General features: G+C 37.5%; 1 protein-coding gene across 4 annotated transcripts in view; it reads left to right on the top strand.

The window, feature by feature from the left end:
* Window positions 1–447: 447 nt before the first annotated feature.
* Window positions 448–14,729, top strand: part of LOC106053855 (G protein-activated inward rectifier potassium channel 4-like) — a 20,674-nt gene continuing 6,392 nt past the window's right edge. For 2 of the 4 annotated variants that reach the window (XM_013209497.2, XM_013209495.2), the window contains exons 1-9: window positions 452–676; window positions 4,860–5,006; window positions 7,070–7,190; window positions 8,466–8,630; window positions 9,818–9,989; window positions 10,883–10,977; window positions 12,112–12,265; window positions 13,429–13,543; window positions 13,976–14,135. In XM_013209497.2, the coding sequence (XP_013064951.2) occupies window positions 7,117–7,190; window positions 8,466–8,630; window positions 9,818–9,989; window positions 10,883–10,977; window positions 12,112–12,265; window positions 13,429–13,543; window positions 13,976–14,135 (935 nt within the window). In that variant the 5' untranslated portion in view covers window positions 452–676; window positions 4,860–5,006; window positions 7,070–7,116. Of the gene's footprint in view, window positions 677–4,859; window positions 5,007–7,069; window positions 7,191–8,465; window positions 8,631–9,817; window positions 9,990–10,882; window positions 10,978–12,111; window positions 12,266–13,428; window positions 13,544–13,975; window positions 14,136–14,729 lie in introns of all 4 variants that reach the window. The other 2 variants (XM_056007320.1, XM_013209496.2) reach the window with 2 other exon arrangements.

Below are 14,729 nucleotides of genomic sequence, written 5' to 3'. Positions count from 1 at the left end.
AAACAGTATCAGACAGCCATAGTTACTTACTACCATGGTCTCAATTTCAGTTTGGTAATATTCTTTATTTACAACAACACGACCATTTAGACAAGAGCGTTGACCCGACAAGTCGAGTTGCATAACGCCGAGAAGGTCAAGGATACCTTTCCACTGATAAACACTATCACGTGACCAAAATGCTGACTTTCACTATAAAGAAATTATTAAAGATGGAGTGATTTATCTATAAATAAGATTTGCTGATAAAATAATTTAATACTATAACATCTACAAACAATATTTTGAAGGTAGATAAGATCAATTGATGGTCCATAAACGACAAAGATAGCGTCCAGCAATAAAACCTCATACGTTGCTACCATAAAGTTCTGTTTGAACAAGATACTTATTAATGCCCCTTATTCCAAAAATATCTGCAAGACAAACAGCGTGGCATCTCAAGAGGTCAAGAGTTTACCAGAAGAGTAATGACAGTTCTAGACCGTGTTTTCTATTTTATTTATTTTTAAATCTTTATTTCAGTCTGTAAGATCCTGGTTAGAAGCTAAAACTCAATAGCAAATCAAATTTAGAGTTGGCAAGCTGGTGTGAACGATTCACAAATGTGCTGAAAGCAAACTCTTGAAGAAATTGTGCAAGTGACTACCTCCCTGATGAAATTCTATCAATACAGGTAAGACTACATATCAACACAGGTAAGACTACATATCAACACAGGTAAGACTACATATCAATACAGGTAAGACTACATATCAATACAGGTAAGACTACATATCAACACAGGTAAGACTACATATCAATACAGGTAAGACTACATATCAATACAGGTAAGACTACATATCCATACAGGTAAGACTACATATCAACACAGGTAAGACTAATTATCAATACATGTAAGACTACATATCAACACAGGTAAGACTAATTATCAATACATGTAAGACTACATATCAACACAGGTAAGACTACATATCAATACAAGTAAGACTTACTATCAATACAGGTAAGACTAATTATCAATACATGTAAGACTTACTATCAACACAGGTAAGACTAATTATCAATACAAGTAAGACTTACTATCAACACAGGTAAGACTAATTATCAATACAAGTAAGACTTACTATCAATACAGGTAAGACTACATATCAATACAGGTAAGACTTACTATTAATACAGGTAAGACTACATATCAATACAGGTAAGACTTACTATCAATACAGGTAAGACTACATATCAATACAGGTAAGACTACATATCAATACAGGTAAGACTAATTATCAATACATGTAAGACTACATATCAATACCAGTAAGACTACATATCAACACAGGTAAGACTAACTATCAATACATGTAAGACTACATATCAATACAAGTAAGACTACATATCAACACAGGTAAGACTAATTATCAACACAGGTAATACTACATATCAATACAAGTAAGACTACATATCAACACAGGTAAGACTAATTATCAATACATGTAAGACTACATATCAACACATGTAAGACTAATTATCAATACATGTAAGACTTACTATCAATACAGGTAAGACAACCTATCAATACATGTAAGACTAATTATCAACACAAGTTAGACTTAATATATATATAGGCTACATGTAAGACTAACTATAAACAATGGTAAGATTGAAAATCAATACATGTAAGACTAATTATCAATACATGTAAGACTAATTACCGGTACAGGTCGACTAAATAACAATAAATGTAAGACTATCAGCACACGGGAGACTAAATATCTCTACACGTCACACTAACTATCAACTCAACTAAGACTATCAACACAGATAAGACTATTATCACATCTGTGGCATTTTACGTCTCGTGAGACGATCTTTTCCCTTTGCAACTTCTTGCGTGACTAAAGAGGCCAATCCTTGATACACAGCTGCGATCACAGGTTGGGCATATAAAATCACCAGGCGCCGTTGCATTTTCACCCTTCTTTCTGCTTCTGTTGTGTATGACATCTGCAATCTGTGACCCTTCCTTTATGCTCTCTCTCCATGTGGATCTGTCCAGTGCCACCTCTTCCCAGTTGCCAGTGTCGATTTTGAAGAGCTTCATGTCGCGTTTGCATACATCCGTATAACGTAAAAGTGGGCGACCAGCGGCTCTCCTGCCTTCAATTAGATCGCCATACAGGATGTCCTGTGGAAGTCGACCTACTGGCATTCTACGAACGTGGCCAAGCCAGCCAAGGCGTCTGCTGCTGATAACAGAGCGGATGTCCTGGCATCCTGCTCTATGTAGCACTTCCTCATTTGTTATCTTATCTTGCCACCTTATTTTAAAGATCCGCCTTAGGCATCGGAGGTGGAAGACATTCAGCTTTTTTTCCTGCCATGAGTAGGTTGACCATGTTTCACTTCCGTACAGCAAGGTGCTCAACACACAGGTCCGGTAGACTAGGGCTTTAGTACTGCTAGTCAGCAATATGTTGTCCCAGACTCTTTTCTGCAACCGTGACATGGTGGCCATTGCCTTGGCTATCCTGTTGTTTATGTCTTTATCCAGTAGAGTGTTGTTGGATATGATGGAGCCAAGGTAACAAAAGTGATCAACAATTTCTAGTGGTTGGCCATTAATGCTTACTTGAGGTGCAGTGTTTGTGTTTTGGACAAGTATCTTAGTCTTGCTTTGACTGATGTTTAAGCCGAACTTCTGGCAAGCAGCAGATAGTTTGTCAACCATGGACTGTAGCTGAATATCAGAATCAGCCACAAATACATTCTTCTCTGGCAAGGAACGCCATAAAGTCTCTTGGCAGCACCCACGCTCAAAAAGGTGGCACCAGCTTGACCTCTGCATCACCCGAAGGATGGATCTGAAAAGTGTCATCCACACCCGTTCATACCATAGTGCGGACTGCAACTCAGACCATTCACTAGTGCTAAGCAAAATCAAACTACTTTTCAAGAAGGCTTACACTTCCACTCAACCCAGAACTAGGCGAATTAACGTCAACCATGTAGGTGACCCAGAGAAGTGTGCACTCTTTGGCGAGCTCCTGAACAGTTCAATCCCCTCGTTAAGTGATGAAGAAGACATCTCGATCAGATGGGAGAAATTAAGAGACGTAATCTACAGTTCGGCAATCACCGCCTTTGGGCCTCAAAAACACAAAAATGTAGACTGGTTTGAGGCGAATCTAGCACATATGGAACCTTGCATCGAGAAAAAACGATCTGCACACCTCGCTCACAAGACAAAGCCTAATCCAAAATCTCTGGAGGCCTTCAAAAGTGCTAATAAAGAGGCAAAACAAATGGCTAGAAAATGTGCTAACAACTTCTGGAGGGATACCTGCAACAGAATCCAAGACAGTCTCCACTCAGGAAATAGCAAAGCTCTATTTGATGTCATTAAAGCGGCCCTGGGTCCAGCAGCGTCTAAGCCTGCCCCCCTTCTATCCAAATCAGGAGAAAAAATTACAGATCAAACCAAGCAGCTAGAACGATGGACAGAACACTACCTCGAAGTCTATGCCACACAGAATACAGTAGACGATGTCGCCCTGGCTTCTCTACCAGATCTTCCAGTACTGGAATGCCTAGATGAGCTTCCGAGCCTTAGTGACCTCAAAAAAGCCATTAACTGCTTAAAAAATAGAAAATCTCCTGGGAGTGATGGTATCCCAGTGGAAGTAGTGAAAGTCAACGAATCACTCCTGCTCCCTGAACTCTATATTCTCCTCTGCCGCTGTTGGGAAACAGGTCATGTCCCACAGGACATGCGTGACGCAACTATAGTCACAATATACAAGAACAAAGGGGATCGGAGTGATTGCAACAACTATAGGGGTATCTCTCTCCTCAGTATAGTGGGCAAGATCTTTGCTAGAGTGGCACTATCCAGGCTGCAAGTGATAGCTTCTAGAGTCTACCCAGAGTCTCAGTGTGGATTCAGGAGTGGTAGGTCCACTATAGACATGATATCTTCTCTACGACTACTGCAGGAGAAATTTAGAGAGAGAGACAGACCCCTTTACATTGTTTTTGTCGATCTGACTAAAGCTTTTGACATGGTCAGCAGAAGTGGCCTTTTCAAACTCCTGAGGAAAATAGGTTGCCCTCCCAAACTACTGAAGTTAATTGAATGTTTTCACGAGGAAACTAAATGTACTGTCAAATTCAATGGAGCCCAATCAGCACCTTTTGAGGTTTGCAGTGGTGTCAAGCAGGGATGTGTGCTCGCACCTACTCTGTTTGGCATATTCTTCTCCTGTCTACTGCATTATGCGTACAGCGACATAAACGAAGGTGTGTTTCTCCATACAAGATCCTCTGGAAAACTATTTAATGTATCAAGGCTGCGGGCAAAAACCAAGGTTAGGAAGCTACTCGTCAGGGAACTCCTGTATGCTGATGATGCAGCTATTATCACATATAAGACTAAATATCAATACATGTAAGATTAACTGTCAACACAGGTAAGACTAAATGTCAAGACAGGTAAGACTATCAACACAGATATAATTATATTATGTAGATGTAACTTATGCTAATCGCTTGAAACATCGACTCCAAATTAGATATATGTTATGTTATAAACTACAGACGTTCCTTCAAATAAGATAATTACGTCCTACGCTTGCTATTACTTTATGAGATTTTAATGTAAAAGAAGGACGAACAAACGTCCCAAAACCAATATCGAACTTTCACCTTTTGGGGGGGGGGGGGGGGTACGCTAAGCATAATAACAATTACATATTATATTGTACTTTTTTCAGTACTTGTTTTAGGAAATTGAGAATCACTACCTCAAAGTATTTTTGAAATAATCATAGTTGCTCCTTTCTGATGTGAACGAAATTTTTTCACAGGTCTTTGTTGTATCAAGACCAAGCTCTGCCAGAATACATAGAGTCCAGTTCAATCACTTAAAGAACGACAGCTGAAATAAGCAACAGACTTTGAGCCTCTTTCAGTGGAGAGCAAGTGTGCCATTTGTTTAGTATAATTCTCCACAGGTCAGTGACTTATTTACATTGAAATTATATATCTATATATATAAATCTCTACGTCGCCCAACAATGCGGGACACCACGCAGGCACGTCGACTCTCTAAGGAGAAAAACTTATGAAAAGATAACTCTTTTATTTCTGCAAGTTGGACTAGAGTTACCCCCTGTAACTTTCGCGGCGACAAACAGCGCGGCTTATAAAAAAAAAAAAAAGGGGGGGAACAGGTAATCCTCTGTCTGTATATATAATTCTCTACGTCCCCTCCTTCCCACACGCACCCGCACCTTCATCGCTCTCCAGACGTGCGCACACCGTCGTTTGCCCAAACCCACCCAATTAGCCATTTGGACAACTGTATCTTTCAGGAAGTGTTCTTGTCTTTGAGTCCGAAGATTAATGAGGAATGCAGTATTTCCCGTGGCTACGCAGCCCTAGCTGCGACCTACATATTTTGCCTTATCCAGAGCAAGCATAATCATTGTCCGCAGGTGGTCGATTTAGATTTTCTTTTCGCCGTCTGTGTTTGTCCAAGGCAGCGGATTTTCTTTTGGTCTCAAATGTGTATCCCGCGGCCTTCGTGAGTGACCTCCAGCCTCCAGCTATCTCTTGCTGAAGCCGCATGCAACCAGGTGCTCTCTTATATATATACTAGCCTGGCATTACCCGCGGCCTGCGGGTCTAAGTTTGTGTTTACTAATGTAGTGGATTGGATTTAGATGTATGTTAAACGTACCTAATGATCCTTTCACGTTATTTCTCTTTTGCTACGAAAATAAAATTAGTTTTGCGAAAATGGGTTTACCCGAAGCCCATACATTCATATCTATTAAAAACGAAAAGAGCGATAGCTTTGTTAAATGAATGGGATTATAACGTGAACAATTAAACGAAATAATTTTTAGTACGCGATTCATGAATGAATATAGATCTAGGCCTATCTCAACCCGGCTACGCAGCTTTCGTAAACGAATGCAGTCTATTAAAAATGCTTTAGAAAACCAAATTTGAATGTTTATTTGATCAAAATATGAAATGAATGGACTATAATTAGTATGTTCATGTGTTAAAGTATAAAACTATCTGTGCTAAGAGAAGTTTTATCATCTTAGAGTTGTATTAGAGTTTTAGATTTAGGGATGGGATTATAAAGTAAACAATTAAACGAATTAATTTTTAGTAAGCGATTCATTACGGTATTGTCTAATGAAAGAATGTTTATCAGGAAATCTGCAGTCACAGATATAACGAACTAATTAATTCAAAAAATGCTTTTGAAATACAAAATTGAAGGTTAATTTTATTATATAATGAAATAAAAGGATCTTCTTTTGTATTTTCATGTGTCAAGGTAAAAAACTATCTGCGCAAAGTGTATTTCTAAAAATTAGATCTAGGTCTAAATCCTTTCGATCTTTTCTGTGTCAACATTATACACATGGCCTAGATCCATAAAATACTATAGCTGTAATAGAGTCGGACAACTTTTTTTTTTTAGGGTCTTAAGTTTGTTTTAGGGCTACAATACATACACTAAGGTCTAAGTTGGTACCTAAGAAACATTCCTGCCAAGTTTTATCAAGATTGGTCAAGCGGTTTTGATGTCTATAAGTAACATACATACCCCTCACATTCTACTTTATAGTATATATATATATATATATATATATATATATATATATATATATATATATATATATATATATATATATATATATATATATATTTGGGTTGAAATTTCATTTGTGTTTTACACCTCTCTTGCTATAGACATAAAAAACTATGTAGTATGTATAATAAGGAATTAATTTAAATAACCATACTTGATGTTTTGTAATTCTTTTAGAATGAAATAGTAGACTAATATAGCGTAAAACTTTATTAGCTTATTATTTAGCATACGATAACTCTTGAAAAGCAAAGTCACAAAAAAGGAAGTTACATTATAATTTGTAGACATTGATTGAAATGAGCTATGTAGTTCTAGGGTTAATAGCTGTGCCTGAGATGTTAAGTTTATTTATTGCTTAAAAAAATAATTGAAGATTGTGTAAATATTTCAATCCAACAGGAATAGAACTGCCTCTCTGTACAACGTATTGATTTGTAAACTTAAAGATGGACGTCGTCATCGAGAACAAGGTCAAGGTCAAGAAATCCAGGCGAACTTTATTACGCAAAGAGGGGAAAAGGTGAATTATAGTTTTACTAGTCAATAGGCGGCGTAGCATACGCCGCTATTTTGCAGGGCCGGCCTTAGTCCACTGCAACTTATGCAACCGCAGTGGGCTCCGCACTTTCATAGGACCCGCACTTTCAAGGTGTATAATTATTAAATTAAACCATTTTATAACTTAAAACAGATTTCCCGCGCCCTCCTGTCGATTTACCAGGAGCTTCTGGAAATCTCCTGAAATTGCAAAATATACGAAAAAGTCCTGGAAATATCCGGAAATTATTAAAATATTTTGAAAACTCATACAAATCTCCCAAAATATATAGACATAAATTGTCATTTTAGTGTTTCATTCAATATGAAAAACGCCAATCCTACGCGCGATAAAAAATAAGCATTATGCAATGCCCCTAATTGTGGAATCTAGTGAAAGAAGCTTCTCCAGCCTCAAACTAATGAAGAATTACTTGAGGTCAACAATTCTCGTAGATAGATTGAAACATTTGGTTATTCTTGCTATTGAGCGTGATCAATGTAGGAAACAGAACTCTTGTGATTTACTGTATAACTTCGCTACACGCAAGGCTCGTAAAGTAATTCTGTATTTAGTAAAGAAGCAGTAAAATACATAGACGAATTTATTTTCTAATACAAACTCTTAATTTTCACTTATTATCCGTATCCCTACCCAAACTGGGCCTCACGAAATCCGTTTCGTATTGGGCCCACAATGGTTAAATCAGGCCCTGCTATTTACCTTAAAATATACGGAAATATACAGACAAAAAATTGTCATTTTGGGGTGTCATTCAATATGGAAAACGCCAATCCTACGCGCGATAAATAAAAACGGCATTATGCATTAGCCGTAATTGTGGAATCTGGTGAAAGAAGCTTCTTGCACCTCAAACTAATGAAGAATTACTTGAGGTCAACAATTCTCAAAGATAGATTGAAACATTTGGTAATCTTTCCTTTACTTCTTGCTTGTCCAAACTGTTGAGCGAAGAAGAGAATTATATATATAGATTAACTAGTTGAATCAGAGTTGGCAATAGAGTTTGGTTCCCTTAGATAATTGTAGTTGATACTTTAAACAATTATTTAGTGTACCTACACTAATATGAATCAATGAAAAAAATAACCAATTAGTCAATAATTATTGGTAATACATTATTTTATTCCACAGTTTAGGAAATAAATAGGAACTAAATCTTTGTATTTAATATTGTTGCACTAAAAAAATATTTTTGTCGGGAGGAAGTGACGTCAAGTTTCTCTCTTCTGCTAGTAACGTCACCTACCGGGGTATAGAGAACAAGAATGTCAAGTACATGAAGGATCTCTACGTCACTCTGATAGACTTGAAGTGGAGATGGGCCTTGTTGATTTTATTTTTAGGTTTCTTCCTCACCCAACTGATGTTCTCTGTGGTGTACTATCTGCTGAGTTACTTGTGAGTTGTAGCCCGTGTTACTTCTGAGTTGTAGCTTGTGTTACTTGTGATTTGTAGCCTTGTGAGTTGTAGCCTGTGTATCTTGTGAGATGTAGCCTGAGTTACTTAAGATTTGTAGCCTGTGTTACTTGTGAGTTGTAGTTTGGGTTACTCGTGAGTTGTAGCTTGTGTTACTTCTGAGTTATAGCCTGTTCCTTGTGAGTTGTAGCCTGGGTTACTCGTGAGTTGTAGCATGTTTATCTTGTGAGTTGTAGCCTGTTACTTGTGAGTTGTAGCATGTGTATCTTGTAAGTTGTAACCTGTATATATTGTAAATTGTTGCCTGTGTTACTTGAGAGTTGTAGCCTGGATTACTTGTGAGTTGTAGCCTGTTACTTGTGAGTTGTAGCATGTGTATCTTGTAAGTTGTAACCTGTATATATTGTAAATTGTTGCCTGTGTTACATGTGAGTTGTAGCATGTGTTTTTTGTGAGTTGTAGCCTGTGTTACTTGTGAGTTGAAGCATGTGTTTTTTGTGAGTTGTAGCCTGTGTTACTTGTTACATGTAGCCTGGGTTACTTCTGAGTAGTATCCTGTGTTACTTGTGAGTTGTAGCCTGGGTTACTTGTGAGTTGTAGCTTGGGTTACTTGTGAGTTGAAGCTTGTTACTTGTGAGTTGTAGCATGTGTATCTTGTGAGTTGTAACCTGTATATATTGTAAATTGTAGCTGTGTTACCTGAGAGTTGTAGACTGGATTACTTGTGAGTTGTAGCCTGTGTTACATGTGAGTTGTAGCATGTGTTTTTTGTGAGTTGTAGCCTGTGTTACTTGTTACTTGTAGCCTGGGTTACTTCTGAGTAGTAGCCTGTGTTACTTGTGAGTTGTAGCTTGGTTTACTTGTGAGTTGAAGCTTGTGTTACATGAGAATAGTAGCCTGTATTAAGAGTTATAGCCTGTTACTTGTGAGTTGTAGCTTGTGTTGTTTGTGAGTTGTATCCTGAGTTACGTCTGAGTTATATCCTGGGTTACTTGTGAGTTTTAGCCTGGGTTACTTGTGAGTTGTAGCTTGGGTTACTTGTGAGTTGTAGCTTGGGTTACTTGTGAATAGAAAAATGCATCACAAAAAATCAACTGTATTGAGTTTATTACGTTTTATATTAGATCATATATCATTAGAAATGTTAAGCAATCCGTATTTACTTTCAGTAATGGCGATCTCGACCACGTGGGTGACTCCAAATTCCAGCCTTGTATTTCCAACCTACACTCCTATTGGGACGCATTGCTTTTCTCCATGGAGACCCAGTCTACTGTCGGGTACGGAACTATTTATCCCAACGCCGAGTGCGGAGGCACCGTTCCAGTTGTTTATCTCCAGGTCTGTCTCTTTTTTTTTTTAATTTGAGGCTTGGTTTATATTTGAATTATTCTTAAGTCACGCGCTAGTTGCCTCCATCTGATACAAGGTAGTTTACGACCCGCTAAGGTTACTTTCCCAAGTACTGAGCTTGTGTTTCGGATCATTTGAATGCTACTGAAATAAACAATTACTTATTGTAAAAATCGGTAAAATCGTTCACAATTTACTTTATTATTGACTTATTTGCTAGTCATTTCATTTCCTTTGATAAAGTTCTTACGTTCCTTCCGAAATGAAGTCCTAGTCCAAACTGGAGAACGGAGCGAGCAGGGTTTGAACTCGGTCTTTTTTTACTCTGAAAACAAAATGTGAACATAATCTCAGTTGAAACAATCCTGACTTCCAATTTATTTGTTTGGATTTTTCCTTCAGATTTTGAAGAGAATTACACCCTAATCTAAACCTCCCGCAGGAGGACGTGGGGATAGCAGCAAGCAGGGTTCGAACCTGGACCACCGAAACCACCGAACGACAGTTCAGAGCACATAGCCCACAGGATCAAACATCCGTTTAAAAACATAGGCCTATTTCCGGGACTTGCTTGAACATTTTGCTAAATTTTAATTGGTCCCTGTTAATATAAGCACGAAGTTTCTTAGAATGTATTTTAACCCTTTTTTGTGTATTTAGCATTACTAATGTCATTTTTCTTTTAGCATTACTATTTACTAGGACCTGTTTTAGCAATGCTTGTGTCCCTTCTATGCTAGTACAGACAAAAGACAAGATCGAAACGAAATATGCGAGCCACTTGTATGAGTGTTGATTGACGGATCAGCTACATTTAACAATGAAAACTCTATCAAGTCAATGTCTGATCAATTAAGATATTTCTTGATTTTCCCAAACAGATTATCTTCGGTGTGATGTTAGAGACCATATTGCTTGGTTTTATTTTTGTGAAGATCGCTCGACCCAAGCACAGACGACACACCATTATGTTCAGGTAACTCTTTTGTCTTTCAAATTCATTTATCTTTTCTTTGTAAATGATACGTTCAGAAAATAATCAAAGTAAAGAAGTTTAAACCTTATACAAATAGTTTAAGGTTTTTTTGTTTGTTTTTTTTAAGAAAGGTTTTAAGTTTTTATTTTAACTTTAGAAAAAAAATACTATTTTTGTTTTCTTCTTGTTACCCTGAGTCATTTTAAAAAAAAAGATGTTCACCTAACCCCCTCCCCACATGCTACGCCTTTGTTTATGGATATATTTGCATAGTAATAACTATTTTGACAACATCTCATGAATTTGATTCTAGTCACCACAGTTACTAAAGGCAACTCTATGCTATAGTAAGAAATGAGTAAAAAAAAACAACATTACACAGATAAGTAACATCTTTAATTTTGGACCGACACACACAGATAAGTAACATCTTTAATTTTGGACCGACACACACAGATAAGTAACATCTTTTATTTTGGACAGACACACACAGATAAGTAACATCTTTTATTTTGGACCGACACACACAGATAAGTAACATCTTTTATTTTGGACCGACACACACAGATAAGTAACATCTTTTATTTTGGACCGACACACACAGATAAGTAACATCTTTTATTTTGGACCGACACACACAGATAAGTAACATCTTTTATTTTGGACCGACACACACAGATAAGTAACATCTTTTATTTTGGACCGACACACACAGATAAGTAACATCTTTTATTTTGGACCGACACACACAGATAAGTAACATCTTTTATTTTGGACCGACACACACAGATAAGTAACATCTTTTATTTTGGACCGACACACACAGATAAGTAACATCTTTTATTTTGGACCGACACACACAGATAAGTAACACCTTTTATTTTGGACCGACACAAAACGCTGTAGATCAAAAAAGATATTACAAATTGAAATCTTATAAAGTAACAACAAATGCACAGGTTATTTTCCATACTCCGGAGATAAAGCTAAATACTATTATATTATTCTGTTGATAACAAACGTTCTTTTAATATAATATGAACTGAAATATCATTTAAAAAAAAACGTCACTGCTTTAATAATTATAAAATATAATAGATAATGCTAAAACAAAACTTTTTTGTATATATCCAGTCGTAACGCTTGTATATGTCTTGAAGACCAACAACTGACCTTACAGCTCCGTGTTGGGGACATCAGAAACTCACATCTGATAGACTGTCATGTTTACGGAGCTCTGGTCAATAGATATGTCAATCAGGAGAAACATGTGTATCCTTTGTTCCAGGTAATTGTGTTGTCTGCTTGACGTGACGGTCCTAAACTACTGTTCTGGGTTTTACATGTTTTATATGTATTTTAACACGACTGGGTATTTTTATACATGGAGACATAAACATCAAGCTTGGAAGTGATTGCAGGTTCGCTTCAATTTTAACGACTCAAAGAAAAGGTGAAGCGATGAACACAAATTTATTGGGTTTTTTTAGGCCTCTTTCATATCGTGCGTTCCCTAGAGTTGTTTCTTCACTTGAGGTTTTAAACATTTGACTGACTTACTTAACTTATTCCCGTGAACCCCCCAGAGAAACACCGGGCTGCAACCACACCTCTCCACCGAACTCGGTTCTGAGTAGCTTTTTAAAAATTTGCTCCCATGTCATTCTAATATCCTCAGCGTCGATGGTGCTTGACCTCTTCCAGGTTTGCTTGGGTCTGCCCACTTTGCTCTTTCCTTGAACATGCTAATCAAGTGTCTGCCCAGCTCCACTTTCGCTTTTTAATATCCTAGGCTATAGGATTTTGCTTTGTTCTCTGCCAAAAGTTGACAGCAGATATCTTTTCGGGCCACCTAACTCCAATATCCAGCGTAAGCAATTGTTTGTAAAGGTCTTGCAGTTTTTTATATATTTGTTTTTGTGACTCGGAACCGTCTAGAAGAATAGACCTAGCGTTAATTGATATAGGTCACCTGGAAAGAATGCCAGAGAACAGAGGAGCAAAGATTGTTCACCGGCAAAAACCAAAAGGCAGGCGCCCCAGAGGCAGACCACGAGTACGGTGGCTTGATGACGTGAAGGCAGATCTACAACTACAGCTCTAAGTCCGCGCATGGAGACGTAAAGCACAGGATAGACAGAATGGAAAGATGTGCTAAAGCAGGCCAGGAGTGTAGCGCCACTGAGATGGATGGATGAATGTATAATTAACGATTAAAGCAGATCACTTGAAGACGTAATGGCGACCGTACAGTAAATGCCAGTTCTGCTTATCCTGTCCGGGTTGCAATCCTCTCCTTCGAAATGCCTGCCAACAATGCACAACTGCAGAGGCTTAGTTCCATGGGACTTGACTATTTTAATTTGGACCCACGTGGAGGGAATCATGGGACAAAAAAGGTTGGGCACCACGCGGCTAAATGCAACATTTTCTTCTTCCGGTTCATTTCAGCACGAGCTTGAGTTTGAAGCCCAAGGGATGAGAGACAAGCTGTATTTGATTTGGCCTATGGTACTCAGTCACAAGATCACGGCAGCCAGTCCTCTCTACACCTTGACCCCTGATGGTAAGAAATGAATACATCGGGGGCTTTTTTTGTGTTTGTGTGTGTGTGACAACTAAAGATTTAAAAAAAAATACTATCTGTGCACCAAACAAATTGGTCCAGAGAATCAATACATTCATTTGTTTACTTTGAGACTGGTAGTTGCTATTTCTTCGTGAAAAAAGAATCAGGCTTGTTTTAGTTAGATCAGTTGTATTCATACAAAATGGATATGCATGAAATCGTGAGCATTCGTGAGGATACCTATATATTATGTTTTAATTAAAGCTATAAAGTGACATTACAGTGGTACTTCAAAGTGTACAATTAAAAGTAACGGAGTATATGCTGGTTTCAGTTCTCTATCTTCTCTTCTGGTCATTGATAAGAAAAAAACCCTCGTGGAAAAAAAAACATCTTAAAAAAAAAACGTTCCTGATGATTCTCTTACAGATCTACAGAGGGACACCTTTGAACTTATTATTATCCTGGAAGGGACCATAGAGTCTACGGGGGAGATGGTCCAGGCCAGAACGTCCTTTACAAGCAGGGACATCCTCTGGGGTCAGCGGTTAGTTCAGCTTGAAGAATACGATGAGAAAAGTGATAAATGGTAAACTTTTAAATTTTTTCTTTTTTTTTTTTTACATTGCAAACAGCAGCTAAAGAGGAATATATTTAAAGCGTGAATGTCTGGCTCAAGTGTTAGTACAGACGTGGATACGTCCACTTGTTTAGCACTCTAGATCGTTATTTGACCATATTAAGAAACTGGAACAGACACAAAATAGAGCAGTGAGATTAATAACAAACAAATATTCACATTCGACTAGAGTATCACCTTTATTAAAATCACTAAATTTAGAAAGCCTTCAGGAGAGAAGACTCAAAAGTAAAGTAGCAATTATACATAAAACACTGTACCATAATCTTCAAATACAAAATCTAATAAAATACTCAGAGAGACTTAAAGATAAAGGCACATTCCTCGTTCCATGTGCTAGGACAAATTTGTACAAATACTCCTTCTTCCCTAGCGCTATTAGAGCATGGAATTGGTTGCCTGAGCCAGTCAGGAAAACCAGTGATTTAGCAGAATTTAGGTCATTGGTTAATATGCATGACTAGATGCATGACGCGTAGGACGTAATCATCTTCTTTTTTGAAGTAACGTCTGTATTACATAAGATATAAGTTAAGATAATAA

Source organism: Biomphalaria glabrata, chromosome 12 (genome assembly GCF_947242115.1).
Source record: "Biomphalaria glabrata chromosome 12, xgBioGlab47.1, whole genome shotgun sequence".
NCBI lineage: Eukaryota > Metazoa > Mollusca > Gastropoda > Planorbidae > Biomphalaria > Biomphalaria glabrata.
The sequence above is the reverse complement of the archived record's forward strand: the minus strand, read 5'-3'. Positions and strand labels throughout refer to the sequence as shown.